Source organism: Cloeon dipterum, chromosome 1 (assembly GCF_949628265.1).
Source record: "Cloeon dipterum chromosome 1, ieCloDipt1.1, whole genome shotgun sequence".
Lineage (NCBI taxonomy): Eukaryota > Metazoa > Arthropoda > Insecta > Ephemeroptera > Baetidae > Cloeon > Cloeon dipterum.
Genome location: NC_088786.1, coordinates 34,301,888 through 34,322,221, shown reverse-complemented (window position 1 = coordinate 34,322,221; position 20,334 = coordinate 34,301,888). Strand labels below are relative to the sequence as shown.

Genomic DNA, 20,334 nt, shown 5'->3' with positions numbered 1-20,334 from the left:
TCCAAGATGGAACCAACTTTTGTGCATTCGCATTCACGTAGCGCGCAGACGGAAATATCGCTCCTATTTCCGCCCTTTGCGGTTCTGCGCTGAATTCCCCACGTTCCGCAGGGAAAAGTAGCCCATTTTATTATATATATCATGCTCTGTTGACCGAAAATATGACCTCGTATCAAGCATCATTTGAGGTCTCATGCATGGCAAGCCTTAAGAGCGCTCCCTTTGATAAGGGAAAATTCGAAAATCCTTTATTCTAATTTGAATAAGGTGGCAGGGCGCTGAAAATTTCATCTCACGGCTGGGTTATCGTGCTCTGCGGAATAGCACGCTCTGAAAATTGTAGACTGCAGCGCGCGCGAGAGGAAGTAAAGCAGGCGTCATTGGCATGAGTGATGACAATGAGGGTGCTGACGGGTAAAACACATTTTTGCCGCTTCCGACCGCCAGCACAAAATAATGTGCTCTATCAAAGCAGCCGGTTCAAAGCGGAATACCTGTGCGCGCGGCAGTTGAATAGAGCGTAATAAAGAAGAGGCTCTTTGAACCGACTTGATGGGGTGGCACTGAGCGAGCCAGACGACGGCCAATAATGACGCCGACACCTTGCTAGCTCAGACGAATGAAATATTTTCTCGTTTAAAAGGTTTATTTCAGTAAGTTAAAAGTGTAAACAATATCTCAAAGCTACGCAATACATATATTCTGTAACAGTATTAACAATCTCATCCGATCGGGATTTCCCAAATTACCCTAGCAGCAGATCTGAGTTTCTCGGCTTCATATGTGTTTCTATTTCTACACTCATTGCGTTAGCTATTTGACCACGGGCGTAATTTTCACTTGCGCAAAATTTCCCTGGTCCTCTTGTAAAGGCTCGTCGAGGCAAAGAGGAAGGCAACCAGGCTCAGGAGCGCTGTCATCACAGACAGGAACACCCGCCACTCGACATCGTGTTTTTTCATGTAGTAGTGTGTGAAATAACCAAGTATTTGAGCAGCCATTCCCACGCCGTACGAAACAACGCCCAGTGCCGTGTGGATCAACTTCAAATGGGACATTTTGAGGCCCAGGTGATACTTTCTGCAAAATTTGGACTTGCTCTCAATTAAAGAAGGCAATTTAAGTGCAATTTTCATTAATAATCATATAAAATATGTTATAACTATTTAAATAACAATTAAATTGTAATTTGAAAATTTAAAGAGTGTTGAAGAAACACGATAAAAGGAACTTGCCTGTCCAGCCTGGTCCACCAGCCGAACAGACTGACCAGCACAGCTAAAATCACGGCTACAAGGCCTGTGATGGCGTGCGACGAGACGAAGTGGCGTCTGTTACTCTGATTTTTGGACACGATGATGATGGTCATGCCGGAAGCAAGACAAATGAATCCTAAAAGCTCCAAAATCCAGTGCAGCTTGATCAGATACTTGTGTCCCCATCCCCGGCTGATCACGCTGTGTGGCAGGAAGATGAGCAAGCCCTCCGTCATGAAAAACACGTACTGCAAAGCAGAATATTGAGCCTCATTATGATTCAATAAATAGAGTGAATGCTTTTTGGCTTGATATGTATAGTTTATAGTCTTCACGTGAACATAATTTCCGAATGATACAAAAATTAAAAACGTAAAATTATTTAAAAAATTTGAATGCCAATTTTATATCAATTTACCGCTAATGTAAAAAGCGATGCATGCCAACCGGTCAGGCTGCTGATGGACTGATTTAGACAGTCCCAGAAGAAGTAAACCACCATCGAGATGGTCAATGCATGGCAAAGCGAGTCGCCCAAACTGAAAAACGCCACCCTGAAGCTGGGCCGACCGCTTTTGCGTGACTCCGGCTTTTTGTTGGCGTTGGAAACATCAGGAATGTGGCTGCCAATCTCGGAGTGGGCAGAAACAGTATTCTCGCTATCCATTTTCGCTTTGGCTTCTTCAGAACAATGTGCTGAGCGCGGGTGGCAGTTGACCAGACTAGATGCACGTCGGAAGATTGCGCCTTTTTAATGTAACTGTAGAAATTGATATTAATTAATCAGTGCTTTAATCTCTTTGATTGTCGAGGTCCTTTTTAATTGAAGCTACGTTCATAAGGGCAATAATGACAATTATTTTAAGAGGCAAAGTACGGTTTAAAAATATGAAATTATCTTTTTGAGCCATGTAGTGTAATAAATTCTTTTTTTACATTTACTACGCCTAGAGGGCTTTGTGGGACGAGATAAAATATTCACTAAACGCTATATAAGAGTATGCTCTACACTTTCAAAATAAAAACTGATAGAATTGGAGCCCATCAGTCACACTCTACAGTTATTTTATTTGTGTTTCACACATGACATTCAATTATCCTGGCAGTTAACACTACCAACCGATTTTTTTATTATTTCTGCTGTAGCCCACAACATGCAGTTCACGCGTGTGTCTATAAAAATAATAGTAAATATACCTCACACGAAACACTAATTTGGCTGACAAAATGAGACCGGGAGGAATCACGTGACTGTGATGTTGCTTTGCCACGGCAAAATATTTTGCTTCACCTGTGCTTCACTTTGTTAAATTTAAATTTTCTTGATGCCGATGTATGGGTGCTGTGTTGTCAGGGTTTTACGTGGCAAAATTACGATCAATAATAATTGTTGTGTACGGCGTGAATTTTCGTGCGCCCACAGGGGAGAGCGGAAGGAGGAACTCAGGTATAAATAAAGGCACCGCAAGAGCCCAAAGTTTACCGGCTGGCTATATTGTCATCCCCTAATTGAGAACAAAACATTTTCGAAGAGGCCATAAGAGTGTTTTTTAGTGCTAATAAAAGATTAGAACGCCCTCGCTTATTAAATTAGTTTATAAGAAGGGGGTGCAGTGATGAGAAAGTATCAATCCACCGGCCGTGTATGTATGAAAATACGAACAAATTGGACAATTTTCATAATAATCATAGGATTTTATTACATCAAAAATTCTAGATATTACAATTCATCCATCTCAATCAAATACATCATAAATACAGTACAAATCTCATTGTGTCGCGATTTCCCAAATTACCCCTACAGCAGATCTGAGTCTCACGCCTATTAAGCATTAAGTTTAGTCAATTTTAGTCCCGTGCGTTTTTTCACTTTTTTCACTTGCGCAGAAAAGTCTTGGTCCTCCTGTAGAGGCTCATGGAGGCAAAGAGGAAGGCCACTAGGCCCAGCATGCCGGTGATCACGGAGAGGAACACTCGCCAGTCAACGTCGTGTTTCTTCTTGTAGTAGTTTGAAAAGTAGCCGAGAATTTGAGCAGCCATCCCTACGCCGTAGGCAACCACGCCCAGCGCCGTGTGGGCCAATTTCAAATTAGACATTTTGAAGCCCAGGTGATACTTCCTGGAAAATGGAGCAATTTTAAATTTTCTGTTTGGTCAAGAAATATGTTACATCTTTTTTGTAAGGGTTATAGCTGATCAAAATTATAGTTTCACCTCAATTGATTGACGCACAAATTAAAATCATGTGTGCGAGATTTGTATCAAAGAATTATATATCGAAACTTGCCTGTGCAGTCTGGTCCACCAGCCAAACAGACTGACCAGCACTGCTAAAATCACTGCCACGAGGCCTGTGATGGAGTGCGGTTTGGCGAAGTGGCGTTTGTTGTTCAAAAGTTTGTAGACGATGATGATGATCATGCCGAGAACAATGCATATGAATCCCAAAAGCTGTAAAATCCAGTGCAGCTTGACCAGATGCTTGTGGCCCCAGCCCCGGGTGAGCACGCTGTGCGGCAGGAAGATGAGCAAGCCCTCCGTCATGAACAACACGTACTGCACAGCAAAACCGCAATGTTATATTTTTCCAATATAAGCGCAGATGTTCGGCATTGATTAAATACTTTGAGAGCCTTTTGTGAGTTTGATGGAGTGTATAAAAGGGTTGCTCTAATTTTTGGTTTAATATATTCTCATACTTTATGAAAGGAAAATTTGCGCTTATAACTTTAAAGGATGAATCAGAAAAAAACTTCCCTTATCCTAAAAATTAATTAAATTTACCGCAAGTGTAAAAAGCGGTCCGTGCCAAGCGAGCAGCTCGAAATGGCTGAGGCAGTCCCAGGACAGGTAGACTACGAGCCAGATGGCCAACGCGTGGCTCAGGGCGTCGACTAAACTCAAAAAGGTCATCCTGAGGTCGGGTTGGCCACTTTTCCGCAGCTCCAGCTTCTTTTCGGCGATGGCATCGTCGGGAATGCGACCGCTCATCTCGTAAAAGGCGGACTCGGTCTTCTCGCCGTTCATGTTTACTCTATGGCTTCTCAGATAATGTGGCGACCACGCAGCAGCCGAGCGGAGACTAGCAGCGTGTCGGTAGGATGCGCCGTATTTAACTAACAATTGATATCAATCAGAACTCCTCTCGGGGGACGCGATTATCCGATGATCGCCGTCTTTGTTGAAGGAAATAAAGATGAGATATATAATTATATAGGACAATAATTATTGTTGATGGCTTTCGGTGATTCCTTTGCGGGGAAGAACCAACTGATTGTTTGTTTGAAATATATTTTATTATGCCGTCAAGCGATTAATAATTTCTATAGTCCCTGAAGAATTGTGTAATTATTGGCAAAAAAACCCTTTGCAATCGCTGTGGAAGAGAACATGCTCCAAAATTAGAATCCTCAGTGCAGCTTCACACCTTATTAAACAAATTTATGGGGTTATCATCTAAATAATACACAAGATATTAAATCTTATTTTTAATTATTATATTTAAACTATTTTACACCCCGTTGTAATCTGAAATTGATTAAAATGCAGAAAAACTTGCTTCCATCTTCTCTCTTAGCTGAAATAACAATCATTTTTAAATTTTTTTCCTTATTTGCTGTGTACTTACAGTAAACATAAAACGAGGCTGTTTATTATTGATTTTCCCATGAACAGAGATAGTCGTAGAGAACTAGAACACGGCGTTGATTATTTTTATATATAATTTATAAAATCTGCCATTTACACAGCTTATTTATGCCTCTGCATTGTGGTTATGCTTTTTGAAAAATTAGCATGCAATCCATTGCGATTGTGCAAGTGCAGTCATGCAAAGCGGAGCTCGTTTGCATTATCTCGTACGTGCGGCGTATGTAGTTGTGAATTCAAGAGCACTCTCTCACAGCAGCTCAGTGCACAAACAACAGATAAGGCATCATCAAATAGAAAATGCTGCTGGCGCTGTTTTTTTTCTATTTTAATAAACCGAGACTTACTTCATTGCGGCGCTGAGGTTATTTATAGAAAAAAAGATGCTGTGGAATTCACACGCAACTCTGCATACGTAAACAAATTATCTGCTCTTATTCAGCGGCCCTATTTGTATGCAAGGGCCGTTCGGTTGGGAGCAAAAGCACATCTAAATTATCTGAGTACGTGTCTCGCCGCTCCTATGTTATATTTTCAATGATCTCTGCTCGATAAGCCGGCGTTCGATGTGCTTGTTGAAATGTTTGAGCAGCCGCAATCGCCAGGTCTGCGAAATCTCGCGAGTGTGTGTGCGGGAGCAATTAATTCTAGATTACGCGCCAGGATGTTTCGCATTTTTCCTTCTTATCACCATGGTTGCGGAGCCGAAAGTCTAGTTTTCATATAAATGCACGTAGCTCGTGCCGAGATAAGGGCGGATTTTGCGTTTTACGGCCGCTCAGTTGCGCTCTAAGCCCTTTTGAATTATGTGTACGGACACATTTTTAATATCGCGGCAAGCACACGCGCCTCTACTTATTGCTTTTTATTACTCTCGCTCGCGGCTTGTTGCTCCTCGAGCGATTCCACCAGAGACACGTAAAAATAATTATTTCAACAAGCCGCGCATTCCGTGTATAAATATGCCGAACAGCCGCGATGTTTAATGCACCGCTAATGGCCATAAAAACTTTGACGTAAAGCTTAATTTTTATTTCAGCCCAGCAATCTAAACGTAATGCATAAATCATGTTCATAATAAATTGACTTCTCACAAAGGCTAAGAATTGTTGTTAAGATAAAAATGTCACCTTCGCTGGTGACAAGATGAGCTTTATAAATGATTTTCTTCAAAGAAAATATAAAGACGATGACGCAAAGTCCTAAGGGTTTATAATTTGATTAAGTCTCTCCCAAAAGCACCCTGGGGGGTGCCCGTCAATTATTGCAATACCGAAATATTCTTTTATATCAGACGTTCTGAATTTAAAAGCTTTTTAGACACCAAATTTGAACATTTACATCAGCGGGGGCCAGATGTGCGATAAAATTGGTTCCCACTGCGCAGATCCAAGATGGCGTCTGAATTTGGGAAACAAAAAGCTCTCTTTGGATTGCCGTACGAGTGTCAAGAGTTTGTTTTACGGTCCAAAAGACACAATTAGTACAAGAAATGCAAATTATGTCACAATATTGACCAAAACTTGCTTCTTTTCGCGCATTTTCACGTGATTGTTTTTTCGCGCCATACTCCACCGGACGCCATATCTGCGCGTCGCACGAATCTGGACCCCGCTGATCTACATATTGAAGCAAATAATTTTAAAAATTTCAAAACCCCTACATTATGAGAAAGCATTGAAAATTTACAAACTCCTGGTTATATTAAGATTCAATCTAATGTACTTTTATTGATCCATAGAATTCATAGTGAGGTTCAATATTTGTTCAAGTGGCAAGAAACTAAAATTATTGCAAAACATTCAACCGAACTTCTGATACTGCTAGACGGTGCAATTTTGAATTCAATATTCAATATCATATTCGTGCAGAGAAAGAGACACAAACAATTTTCCGACGAGCACTTCACGGCGGAGCAAAGAACAGACAGTCTCTTTCTTCTCTGTGTGTGTGTGTTTGGCACGACTTTCACGTGCAGGAAGAAAGTCTATCGGAATTCCCGATGGCCAATTGCTGCGAGGGCCATTTATATTGCCGCCGCCGCCCTCTTCTGTGCCTTTCCACCTCGCTTGCTGCGGAGCAACGATTTCGGCACTCTGCGCGCCAAAGGTGTTTTCTCCGCGCGCCACGCACGCTCTCGCCTCCGCACCAACCAGATAGACAAAAAATCTTCTTTTTGCAGCTGCGGGTGCTTTTTGCTGCTCCTCCGCCACTCTCATTAGAATTTCATCGATGGTTTCGCTTAGCGCGCATTAACACACAGGTCTGCCCGCCGTGCGAACGCGAACGTGACCGACGCGCTTTTTTCGGTAACGAGGTGCCGATGGCCAGCGATTTGCACAGAATACGCGCCGGGCACAAATGCAACGAAACGTGCCAAATGAGCACTTTGCTCTCTGGTGAATTATATATAAAAGTTCGTGGATGCGCGTTCACAGCCCCAAGCGTCACCAGCGACATGAAAATTGTGTTTTTGTTTAATGGCTTATTCACAGCATGCTAATTTGATAATAATTATTCACTCTTGTACGTTCACGGTCGACGAGCCGGGCCTATTTCGTTCCCGTGTTACTGCTGTTGCTTGTCTATTATTTATATTAATTGTCCGCTTTCACAAGCATTTATGTATAAAATTAGCACATTTCAATTGTTGCAAAAAAAGCGGACTTATTATTTTTCCTAACTTCGTTTTGTATTAAATTTTTCACATTACAACGCAATTCATAAATAATTGAACGGTCCGAAATTTGAAGTCGTATACGCATCAAAAAAGCTCAGCACACAATGAAAAATCTATGAATAAAGGTGATTTACAACCTTCTGTAATCCAAGTTACAATCGTACAGAAAGTCTTAAAATTATAGCCCAATCCTGAAAGGAAGACGAATGGAGGGGTATAAAGTGCACGTAGCCACGAAATAAATGCACGGCCTTGAGAAAATGCAAAAAGCGCGATATTTCACGCTGAGAGGGCGTCTTGGCGGGCCCGCAATAACTTGTGTGTCACCGCTAATGGGTCACAAATTCGGGCGTTATGAAGTTGCGAGTTGGCTGGCCGACGGAACAAGAAGTGCCTACCAGCTGGAGAGAGAAAGGAAAGTGGGAAATACGAGACCAGGCGCGGTAAATACACCGATAAGACTTCGGGGTGCGATATTTCGCAATAAAACCCTGCTCACTTTGATATTCTAATGTATATCTTCTGTGTGTGCACGTGGCGGGCGGGGAAAAGCGGGCGCGGACCGAGAAACGCAAACACTCTTGGGCCGCCTCGAGTGCTGAGGAGACAAAGAAAGACGACGCCTAACGGCAGAAACAACCGTGCGAAAAAGAATTCATACATATCTGAGTCGGCCTTCCGGATGCGGCGCACGCCAGCTTTATGCACAGACGGAAAGATTAAAAAGCCAGCAACTCGCGAGATCGATGGTGAACTATGAACAGAGCTTCAATTCTCTACGCAAGGGAATCGGGTCTGAAACTCAGGTAGTATGCAAAAATAGGCAAAATAGAAACCGGTGGTGTAACTGATTTCTTTTTCAACTCAACTTCGGAGGAATATGTTTTTTGGATTTGTTGCTTTAAATTTAACAATGATTAAATAAAGTTAAACAGCCTTTAAAATCGACAAAGAAGCTGAAAAATTTATAAATATAATCAGAAGGAAATTTAAGCATGGTATCAATAAAATATATATTATTTATAGCTTGCACACTATCGGGATTTAACAAATATATTGCTCTTTAAATCAGCGGGGGCCAGATTCATGCGACGCGCAGATATGGCGTTCGGTGGAAAATGGTCACGTCAAAATGCGCGAAAAGAACCAAGTTTTCGTCAATATTGTGACATAATTTGCATTACTTGTACTAATTGTGTCTTTTGGATCGTAAAAACAAACTCTTGACACTGGTACGGGAATCCAAAGAGAGCTTTTTGTTTCCCACATTCAGACGCCATCTTGGATCTGCGCAGTGGGAACCAATTTTATCGCACATCTGGCCCCCGCTGCTTTAAATTGATATCATTTCATGGGAAAATAATGGAGACATATAATAGCGTGATAATTGTACTGAATATTTAATCAAAACATAAGTTACCTAATCGAAAACTTAACGAAAGAAGGAAATGAGAATTAATAAGGAAAACCGGATACTAAGTTTGTACAAGTATAATATTACTGTTAAAATAAATTATTCTATTGTAAATCCGATTTTTGTGATGCTGAATACTTATTGAAATAAGGGAAACGAGGAATATTTTACAAGCATAGCCGCGTGTTCCCCATCTCTGATTATGGCTTATTCGGTTCCATGCCAATTTGGACGCCCTCACATTCTGTGTGCAGGATGGGAAAGTGTGCACACGTGAGCCGCCAGCAAAGCACACACGAAGAGAATATTCGAGAATATATATGCGCGGGTGGCGGGAAGGCGGGAAAGGCGGAACAGAAGGAGAACCTAGGCACAATACCGCGCGCGGCGGACCTGAAGCGCTCAGGGCGCGAGAAAAGTGCTTTTAGAACGAGCACACGCAGATGAAATTCTTTGTCCAATTTGCGCGAAGAGCTGCGATCGCGATCCGCCGGAGATTTGACGTCACGCGCCTGCGTTCGTCGCCGTAATCTGGAGAAAGTGCCAACATGCAAGAGGGTTTTTCGAAATGAATTTTTTTTCAGCCCCTTCACTTTCAAAAGGGAAAAATTCTTAGCCGTTGATTTGAGAGAGCGACAATTTTTCTAAATGAAAAAAACGCTCTTCACTTTTGAAATTTCTTCTGGGAAAGTTGCTTTCCAGAAATAATTAACTCGGTGCAGGATATTCATGCAGAGTTGTATCCTTCAGTGCTTATTTCCGACTCGCAATGTATTCACACGGGGGTAAAGAATGGAAAGGAAATTGTTTCGAGTACGGAACGACTTGCGAGAAGCGGCGCAAACAACGCGTGCATGGGAAATAGAGGGATGAGCCCACTTATCTGCATGCGGACTACATATTTGGCTGTGAACTGCGAAATGTTCCGCCGCCGCAGCCGCAAACAGCTTTTGCGTTCACCGTGCACGCTGCATAAATGATTATTCTCATTAGGCCTGAGCTGACTCATGCAATTTTGAAGCAATCGCTGCGTCGCCGCCGAAAGACGTGGTGAAAAATTATTTATGATATTTCCACACGACGCACGCGTCTTCCAAAATATAAGTTAGATCAAAGGACGGCTTCTTCTCCCTCTTCTTCTTGGCTCAAAATTGCTTCTCCTTTGTTGCAGATTTCCGTGTGCGGCACTGAAATTGATCGAGTTCTTCCTCTTTGGTGAGTTCTTCCTCTCTTTCGCTTTCGTCGTTTTAATTTTTGCGCTAAAGAGCAAAGTCGCCGGCGCCGGGGGTCGGTTTTCTTGTTGATGTAATCAGATTACGCAAATTGAATTTTCATCTCTCTGGAGCGCAACTTTCCTGCTCTCATTATTCTCGGTTCGTCGTCCCGTGCGCGCTCGCTCGCAGATGATCTAGAATAAATGGAAAGTTCAGCGTGGCGACGGAAGATGCGCTAATCTCTTGCTGGAGCCGCCGGAAGTGAACTTATCTCTGCTGCGAACACCGTGTCGAGGGCTGCTCGCGAGGAAGGAGCTCGTTTTCGCGTCCGTCTCGTTAAAACGCCAATTACGCCGAGTCTTGCTTCCCCTCATTACACCACTCGTTAAAGACACTCCATTAAGGCCGAGTGTGCTCCGCTTTACGGCAACCGGCCGATGACGAATGCATCGCAGCCGATTCCACTTTTACGCGTCGGCAGGATGACACACGCAGTCGTAAAATCAGGACATGTGCCGAAGTTCCTCAGCAGGCGCGACGCACGAAGTAGGCGTTGTCAGTTTTACGACCGAAATGTGCTGACGACACGTCTATAGATATAACTCTCAATTTTGAGAAATGAATTAAACGCGTAAAATCGATCAATAAATCCCATGAAATGAAATGACCGAAAAAATAGAATTCACCTGTAAATTAATTCAATAATTTGGACTCGATTGTACGAAAATAAAATCAGCATTGAAATACAGAGCAACGAACTCTTAACTAGATTAATAAATATAACAAACAGAGCAGGTTACGTGATTGAAGCAAACTTTTTCATTACCTTTTTCCTCCTCAAACGGTCACGCAAATCTTGATTATAGGAAGTTGGTGAATTCAAATGAGAGTCGCATATTCGTTTGGGGTTTTTCGTGCTGCCACATTCGATTTGGCACAGCTTGTAAAACAAACATTTTTATGGCTTGAACTGACTTTAGCGCGCCCTTATCAAGGTTTAAATCTTCATTTCGAGTCGAGCAGTTAATTACAACCGTCTTGTTGAAACTTTTGCCAGAGCAAACACGTCTTTATTATGAAGTTTATCCAACAGCATTAGCATATCTGTCTGTTAAAACGAGCACGCGCGAGTCGGTGTACACAAAAACTTTTAAGGGTCGTCTCGTCAGAATAAGTTGACGCTAAATTATACAGCATCCGCATTCTATTCATGAACACACGGGCTGTAGGTAAAAATGAATAAATCTCGGAAATCTTTGCTAACTTTTCATTTCACAGTTGAAAAGCTTAATAACACATCTAATTTTATTAGCATCATTAATCATGGTTGTTGCAACTACAAAAGCTCTTATTTATGGCTGAAAATTGTACATGCAAATTTTATCCGTTTTATTCTAATTTTATTCAATTTGGGCGTTTAGCAAATCGATTTAGCTAGCGCTCAGGAACATTAAACTGGCGTTTGCTCATTCAATAAACATAAGAAACGCTACTTAATAGCCAAGAAATGCCTGTACACACCAGAAAAGCAATTTCCAGCAAACGATATTTCAACCCCTAGGCGAGAGAAAAACACTTTGCAGGAGGAATTTGTGTCTCAAAACGGACACGCCATTAGGGCAAAAACGACGCATAGCTCGGAATTCTCGCGGACCACCTGCATAAAAAAGGTCGCAATCGGCCGGATTCCACTGGACAAACGCGCCACAATGTCGCAAAATTGTCCGCGAATTAGGCCGACTGCAGGTATACACACACACACACACACACACACACAAATGCTTGCCACTTCATTACATTCCGTTTGCAAGCGCGGCTCGATTAATGGCGGGTCTAATGCGGAGGAGCTCCATTATGTGCGGCAAAAGCGTATATTTCACCTCGGCGAGAGCTGGGCTGGAGCGAGTGAGAGAGAGAGAGAGGGAGGAAGACGAGGACTCCTCCGCCGCGCGAGCAGCTGGCGAATATTAATTCCAGCGCGGCATTCCTCGCTGACGTTAAGTGATGCCGCGCCAGACCGGCTCTAATTAAATTTTAAGGCGAAGAGAGGCGCAGTCTTTGGTGGTGCATATCATTCCCTTAGAGTCGGCGGCGGCGGCGGCAAAGGGTTGCACCAGCCAAGCGAAAAGCATCCCCGTTTCGCCCCCGTCGGCAGGCGCAATCACAGCTGCTGCCACGACGCGAATTTCGTCTCCGGGCTGCACGCGATGGGATGGGTGACAGTGCGGAACAGGTGGCACGGCTCCTCCGCACGATTCACGCAGATTAAGCGATGACGGCGCACCAGCCACCTTGATTTCAGCCCTTTTGACGCCGGAGGATCATCCCCTCAAGCCTCAGAAGACGCATCTCTTTTCTCTTCCAGTCTTCTTTTATTGTTAGCTCTCCTTCTCGATCACCCCTTTTTTCAAAATTCCCCTCTATTGCGATTTGCGATCCTCCCCGTCTACCACTTTCATCCCTCTATTTTTGCACCATTTTGCACACTAAAAAATACAGAACAGGCCGTTCCCGTCCGAGTGCCTCGCAACCTGGCCCGTCCATCCGTCTGGCTCCTTTGCCGATCCATGCGCGATTAACTCATCCTCCGTATTTATCATCGCGAAAGAGATGCTTTGACGAGAAGCCGTCGGCTTTTCTGTGAACAAGCGAGTGACTCCTCTCGGGCGAGAGCACGCTCCAGCGGAGCTGATACGAGGCCGATGCACATGCATGACTGGAACTCAGAGGGATGTTGAGCGTGCCAGATTTGAACGTATGCTTGGCGCTGCGCTGATGCGCAAAGTACACACGTGGCGGCCTGCAGCTGCTCTCCAGGTCTGCTCTGGTGCCCTCTTGAGCATGCAAATCGCGGACGGATTGAAATGCATCCATCGCGCGTTCATGTCGAGCACAGTGTGCGCTTACTCCAGGCAATTATGGAAATGTTCTCGGTGGGCCAATCCGTCAACAATGGTTTGAAATTAAAGCGCTGGAAAAATAAAAATGGATCTATTCGTGAGATCTATTTCGTAGAAAACTAAAGATTTGGGATATTTAAGAAAAAAATTGGAAGCTTTTTTTACTGTTGTAAAATTTAAAACAGTCTAGCTCTTGCTTGTTGCGATAAACCGTTATAACAATACGTTAAATGTGACTCAATTTCGGGTTATCAAGGCCGGCACGCAATCAGTCAAGGTTATTTAATTGATTAGAAGTGACGGATTTCCCTAAAACAATACAACAGTGCAAACAAGAAAGATTATTTCTTAAAAAATAATTTTAATATCGCATTCAATATTCGTCTAATTGAAAACAGGTACACTTTCGACCGAAAAAAATATTAAACTTTGGAAATTACACATACACTGAAAAAGTTACGAGCAGAGGCTTGAAAAATACATGAAATTGGCTGCGTGCAGCATAAAACCGGCTCCGAATCGACTTTGCGCGCTGGCACGGCGCGTAAAGCAACATGCCAAGCGAAGTGTCTCTCGCGCAGCTTCTGTTGCCATTATTGCTATTTCGGCACGAGTCTAATTTGGCCGAGAAAGGTCGGAGGAACGAGGTCGTAAAGGTTATTTCGCCGAGCCTCGCCTGGGGGCCACGGCACACTTCCTGCTTCCGCTGCCCTGGGGAGAACGAGACGGGCGGGTTTATTGCTCGCGTTAAGGGACCAAACGCACCCCTGCCTGCGGCAGAGGGTGAAATTGGGGCTGATGTGTGCGTATTGGAAAGGTGTTACCAGAGAGATAAGGCGCAAGCCCCAGGGGCCCGTGCTGCGGCGGATTGACTTCGCAGGTCGTTTGAGTGGCGGTTTTTCCGCTGCGCGCACACCTTTCCGTTCGCTCTGGACATCTCACCTACGCTCTGGATAACACGCACCTGCCACCACCTCGCCGCTTTATCGCCCCATCTTGAATAACGCAAGGTCAACACACGTGAAATTGAATCCACCCTGCAGCCTGGAATTCTCAATTGATTTGCAAACATAGTACTTTCCCCCGAGGCGATGAACTGCGTGTGGGGGAGAATTGATCGATTTTTCCTCCATCAAAATCTGTTTTTTTTTTACTTTCGTGAAAGAAAACGGATTGAGGATTGTTTTTTCATGACGCGTTTGAGAATTTGTTTTATTTTTAAAGGCTGGAAAATGCACGACTTATAAGATTAGATTATCCACAACATTAATTGTGATTCATTTCGCGAGAAGTTAAATTAATAATTTAAAAAGCAATCAGTTGTTGATTTGCAATGGCGTTTTTCCTTTGCGTTGTGCGAAAAAATAATGATTGACGTTTGAGTCAATCGACAAAATTGCCAGCTCTATATATTTGCAAAGCAGAATGAATAAAACATTAACCTCATTTTGACCCAACGCGTTGATGTCATGTGTGTAGCTTTTCAGGGTGCTGTGAACACGACCGCTTGAGCGCTGTGCATATTTGCATGGGACCGAATTGTCTGTCGATTGCGCCTATATTAAAGGCAAATTGTCAAACCTCGCTCAAACAGAAAGCAAAGCGCGTTAGTCGGCCACGCATGGAGTCGCAAATTAAAGGACAAAAAGCATTCGTTCGGTGATGCGGCGTCTGAAAAACTCTTCAGCCAAACTAAACACCGAGCCCGTGATGAATTCACTCTGCCAAACGCCGGCAGCTAATTTGAATGCGTCGCCCACTGACATTTTCCAAGTGGAAATGCGTTCGCGTGTGAGCCTATATTAATGTGTAAACACGACCCCGTCGGCTCATGTTCTGCTGCAGGGTATTGCTGAACCGGAATCGATTACCAGTCGGTTCGACACACTCTGCACGTCCGCTGTGTGCGTGTAATTGCACTTTCAGTGAACTCAGTACAACGTGTATTGATACAGCAGTGCAAAGTGATCATGCAGTTTGACGTGTTTCCGAGTAAACGTGAAATGATCGAATTATTGGGATTTCCCATCATCAGGAGGGCAAATTTTTTATTTTATTTGTGAATTACGTTTTTGTTACTAGATTTAATTTTTACCAAAATTGACTTTTCTATTTTAAATCTCGTGCAAGATCGCAAAATGTAAGGAAACTAACATTTAAAATGATAAATTATGGATTTAATTATGCAATTACAATCTTAATAATTATATTATAAATTTCGAGTAAGTCACAATAGCGAAAATATCTGAACAGATTCGCTGAGTCTCAAAAATCCCTTTATTCAGTCTTTTAAATTTAAACCTTGCGAGAAAACAAAATGCTCGTGACACAGACTTGATGTGAATTTGCAGAGCAAGGACACCAATGAAGAGCATGCGAGACTGATTGTGAGTTCAATTAGTCGTGACGTGTGTGTTTGCATAGCATAATTAGTATTTACGCTGGCTGCAGACGCCGAGAGAGCGGACTAATTAGAAACGACAAACACACAGCACACTACTCTGACGTAACGCGTCCATCTGGATCCAGCCTCCCCATCTTTAGACAAATAGCTAACCATTTTTTCTAAAACAACGGAACGCTCTCTGATTCGTTCAGTTCAGCTCCATTAGTTGAGCCAACACGACTGCAAATCAAAGACTCGACATCCAGGCAGCAGATCGATTCGTTTTTTTTCCAAGAGCGTTTCGGCCAATTTTCCGCAGGGCGTAATTTGAGCTAAGGATCCCCCGTCCGTGTCACAATAACGTCTCGCATCCTTTTCAAGTGCTGCATTATTTACTCCTGTAGAGGCAGCTCCTGCACTTGAGAAGAGAGCCGGCCGCCTAACGCGAAATGACCCAACAAACAAAAAATGCGGAAGGGATAAATCTCACACGCCCCTCGGTTTTACATTTATATTGAAACAAATCTGCATGTTCAAAATATTTCTTCCACGTCGGGTCGAGCATACAAATCAATTCGTATATATATAGGGATGGAACTTTCCTCTGTAGAAAAAGTTGAAGAGGATTTGTGGCTCGTTCGAAAGTGACCCGAGCTAAAAGGAAACTTTTTTTATTAAAAATTTTGAATGAAAAAAGAGAAACAGTAACAGATTTTTGGGACGAGAGGGAATGAAGAATATGGATATTAAATATATTTTTGACCAAAACATGTTTAGTATTTTTATTCAGTGATTCTTCTGTAATTATCCATTCAAGCAGAAATTTATCTCTTTACAACAGTTGTTTTCTTCCCAATTTTGCTTCTTGTTTTGGAACATTATTTAAAAATTATTTCAGTTTTTTTTTGCAACGATAAACTCCTATCTTCTATATAAATGTTCTCCGCTCACCTGCTAGGCAAACGGACGCACTCGTAGCGTACGTGCCGCTTTGAAGTCATCCACCGAATTGAAATGCAAGCTGACCTTTGCCCGACGGCAGGCACGAATGAGTGGCAACAGTGAATTCCAGATTAGCACCGACGCATAGTAAATCTTTTATGGTGGTCCGCGCGCGCAAACGAAACACATAGCCAGCACGCGTCCTGCGCCTCTGGGGATGCGGAACGCCCGCCGCAGCTACCCTGAAGATGAGCGGCCGCTGACCAATTAGGTCAAGCGTCCCACAGCTGATTAAAGTCCGTCTGCTTTTTCTCTAACGCCATGTCCCAAAGGCGATTTAACTGCAGACCTCTGTATAATTCTTATTGCGGACGTGCAATCGATTAAGTGGTATTTGCGGAATCAACTGGGAGCATCCCAGGTGATTGCAAATACAAAGCATCACAATACAAGTAGTGCTCTCTAGATAATCTGTGGGGTGAATTTACAAAGTGCTTTGTCCCTGTGTATAAAATATATTATTGCTTCACTCAAAGAGAAGCAAACATTCTATCAATGTTTAACTTTCCTCATAGGCCTTTTGGAAAACGCAGTGAGCACTGAAAAAATATTTTCCAACGCATAAATACCTTCTGATAAATGGAAGAAATGTGTGTATATCAATTGATCAAAGCGGCCTTTAAAAATATTATGCAAACGAGCGGAATAACTTTCGACGGAAATGCCAACCACAAAGAGATTTGTGTTACCGAAACCAAAATTTAAGTAGGCGTTGGCTCTATTTACTCTTTTTAGGCGGAAATAAAAGCTGGTCTTTTTTGCAGCTGCAGAAAAAGAGCTAGGCTTGCACTCACTCGCTCACTCACTCGCTCAAACACACACACAGACGCACCCACATACACACACGGTGGAGGCGGCGGCGATGAGCAAAATTGTTCGCCGGGTAAATAAATCACTGCAGTGAAAAGCGCACGCAGACGGGAAGAGCAAGTCGACTGCGAAATTTATTATTCCCGTATGCTAACTGCAAACAATGCGAAAAAAGATACACACGCTCAGCCGCACAGTGACGGATGAAATTCTGGCTGAAATTGTTGTTTTTGCGCCGCCATTTTTGATTAATGCGTCTCGCGCAAAGTTGAAAATCAATTCTTCTAATCCTGCATTGCAAAGGCAGAAGGTTTTTCAGCCAAGTTCAGGGATGGTGTGGTTTCGACTGAAATGCTTGGAACGCGAAAGTTTATTTTCCAACTTTGTGATTCCATTGCTTACTCCTCTTAAGCTACTTAGCAGCTCTTGGTGTGAAGAAAGTTTTCCTTTTTAGTCGATTCAAGGAGGATTTGTCCGAGTGATTTACTACTGATGGTATTAAATCAGAGACGTTTTACTCCCCTACAAGAATGAAACATTAAAGTACTTCTTTGGGGGATTTAATTTGTTTAAAAACTCGCCAAAGGCATTCCATTCTAGAAAAGCTCAATTTTCTTCGTTTTTCCCATTTCAAGAAGACAATTTGAGATTCATTGACTTTATTATATTGGATCATATCAGCTGTGGCACAAACTATCACTCCGCCGTGCAATTTAGCTGCAAGTTCGACAAGAAGAGACACGTTCGCGGGGGGTAGACGAAATTGAAAAGCGCAAAGACTGCTAAATTAATTTGCCAAGAACAATTCAGCGTCGGCGGCGGCGGCGAACTCTTAATTAACTACACACGCGGCGTAGGAGAAAGAGAGACAGAGGACGATTTCCGCCGTCGCCGTCGCTGACTAGAATGCAGAGCGAGTTGTAAAAAGTTGGCCGTAGCAGCCAGCGTAGCGCCGATGGAAACCGCAGCTCGGCTCTGGCATCAACGAGATGGGAAAATAGAGTGTGCGCCGCTGGCTGCATACCCGCGACTTGATTAACTCTGGGAGCAGCAAGTGTGCCAAAGCCGGAATGAACAGACCTATACTACGTACGTACACGCGCCCGCGCACTTTCATAAAATAAATAGTGCCCAAGTCGTAAAGCCTGGTAATGGGAACAAGCGAGCGTCCCTTTCTCATCTTGTGGCGATATTGTGCCCACGCATGCACACGCGATTTGTCACCACAGTCGCACAGCGCGTTCGATCTTTCGCTGCACCGCAGCAGCGGCCTCGTGTGTGCTTGTCCGACGACGACGACGACGACGACGACTTCAAAGCGTGTGTGCCGTTCTCCGGGGAAATTTGCGCGACTTGGCCAAAATGAAAAGCCGCTGTTTGCTTCGCTTTAATGAAACAACCGGAGAGAAACGTTAATTTATCCGTTGTGCTCAGCAATTTCTTCGTGGACATTTGTACTTGTCTGTCAACTCCGGAAATTAAAGAGAAGAAAAAAAATCAACTTGCAGGCAAAGAATACTGATCTATGATCTGGATCTGGTCTATTCCAAGCAAAGCAGGCAAATTGAATTTAAAATAAATTAAATAAATAGCGTTGGATTTATTCTACATAATTCATAAAAAATCCTTTAAATAATTATCGGCTTAAATTTTTTTTTAACTCACATTGCCGATACCTGGAAGATATGAATAGCAACGATAAGAATTTCTTAACAACTGTAAATCAATTCCATCAACTCCAAAAATATTTTAGGGAATGGTTATGCAACCGGCTTGTCTCGCGTGCAGAGCGGCGTAGCATATTCCCCGAAATCCTGCGTGCATTTCCTCTGTCCTCTCATATAGCTGGCATTAGGCCCGCAGTGAAAGAGGGATTGCTCAAATTCTGTCGGAAGTGTATGGTAATCAAAATTTTATGCCCCTCGGAGGGTTCGATTTCAAGCCGTGGTGCGGATATGCAACCTTTGCTTTGCTTTGCCGGCTAATGGTCACTGGAGTGCCCGCCGAGAACAGAGAAAGCGAGGGGGAGCCTGCCCCTTTTTGGCACTCGTCCCTCTCATTACCTGCGGGAACCATCTTGATTTCCCTGCTGGACCGACAGACTTTTATCTCGGTCCCCGAATCGCGCGGTCAGCTCGGCCCTAATCTCACGGCAAAGTTCCGCTTTTGCGAGATAACAAATTACGTGGGAGCGCCAAACTTTGCAATAAGATGTGCTCAACTCCAAATTCGCCAGCTTTCATTCCGAAACACGAACTTTGGACGAGTTGGAGATTACTTGCGAGGATCGCAAACAAAACTTGCTTAATTCTGGTTTTTCTCCAGTGATCAAGACATGTTTCGTGCAAATTACTCTGCGGCCCATTCATCTGCTTTTCCCGGTGCATGAAAAGAAGCGAAACTTGGGCGAGCTCATCAGCGAGATGAGTTCTCGCAAAGATGAGCGAATGATTAAGAAAGTTAGAGCAAAAGAGGAAAAGTAATCAGCGCAAAAATCCGCCGGCTCATCGAATATCTCATCTCGCCGGCTGCATTATTATTTTTTCCGCTGCCGGTGAAATCAATCAAAATTTCCCATCACTCGCTCCCCGCGCTTGATTATCAATCATAATAAAAAGACAAAGCGGTGCGGCAAATCAATAGGCTGGAAAATTCGGTGATGGATCCGCGTACACCCGGTGTAAACATTTAATGTCTCGCTCGCGCCCAATATGGCGTCCTAATCCATTAGTTCGGTAGGAAATGGAGCTGTCAAGCGACCATACTTACATTAGGTGATCAAACAATGCCCCACTGTGGACGCATCGACCAAAAAATTCATTTTTCCTAATGGTGCCGGGCACGTCATGTCTTGAGGGGCAACACAACATGGCATCCAGCAATTCGCTTCCGCCCTAGCAACAAAGGTCATTCATGTCCAGAGCATCATCTTTGATTTTAGTCTGAAAACTATATTTCAAATTGTTCTGACAGGCCACTTTGTTCCATTTTTAAGAACTAATTGAATAATACAAGTGCTTTTCA

The 20,334-nt window shown here is 43.3% G+C and overlaps 2 protein-coding genes across 2 annotated transcripts; both read right to left on the bottom strand.

Moving 5' to 3' along the window:
- Positions 1–836: 836 nt before the first annotated feature.
- Positions 837–1,988, bottom strand: LOC135948233 (transmembrane reductase CYB561D2-like). Its single transcript, XM_065497416.1, has 3 exons — positions 1,675–1,988; positions 1,236–1,504; positions 837–1,080 (listed from the first exon to the last, which is right to left on the bottom strand). Exons 1-3 carry the CDS (start codon positions 1,921–1,923, stop codon positions 837–839), a joined length of 762 nt encoding a protein of 253 aa, XP_065353488.1. The 5' UTR covers positions 1,924–1,988.
- Positions 1,989–2,984: 996 nt separating this feature from the next.
- On the bottom strand, positions 2,985–4,353 carry LOC135944081 (transmembrane reductase CYB561D2-like). The gene is made up of 3 exons (XM_065490798.1): positions 4,041–4,353; positions 3,540–3,812; positions 2,985–3,371 (listed from the first exon to the last, which is right to left on the bottom strand). The coding sequence occupies exons 1-3, from the start codon at positions 4,281–4,283 to the stop codon at positions 3,132–3,134; spliced, it is 756 nt and encodes a 251-aa protein (XP_065346870.1). The 5' UTR covers positions 4,284–4,353; the 3' UTR covers positions 2,985–3,131.
- Between the last annotated feature and the right edge of the window lie 15,981 nt (positions 4,354–20,334).

Bases quoted from the DNA above. Each gene is read 5' to 3' on its own strand.
- LOC135948233 (XM_065497416.1), bottom strand. From the start codon at position 1,923: ATGGATAGCGAGAATACTGTTTCTGCCCACTCCGAGATTGGCAGCCAC. The intron at 1,505-1,674 runs GTAAATTGATAT...TCTGCTTTGCAG, and splicing joins CATCGCTTTTTACATTAGCG to TACGTGTTTTTCATGACGGA. The intron at 1,081-1,235 runs GCAAGTTCCTTT...CAAATTTTGCAG, and splicing joins TGGTGGACCAGGCTGGACAG to AAAGTATCACCTGGGCCTCA.
- LOC135944081 (XM_065490798.1), bottom strand. From the start codon at position 4,283: ATGAACGGCGAGAAGACCGAGTCCGCCTTTTACGAGATGAGCGGTCGC. The intron at 3,813-4,040 runs GTAAATTTAATT...TTTGCTGTGCAG, and splicing joins GACCGCTTTTTACACTTGCG to TACGTGTTGTTCATGACGGA. The intron at 3,372-3,539 runs GTTTCGATATAT...TTTTCCAGGAAG, and splicing joins GGACCAGACTGCACAGGCAA to TATCACCTGGGCTTCAAAAT.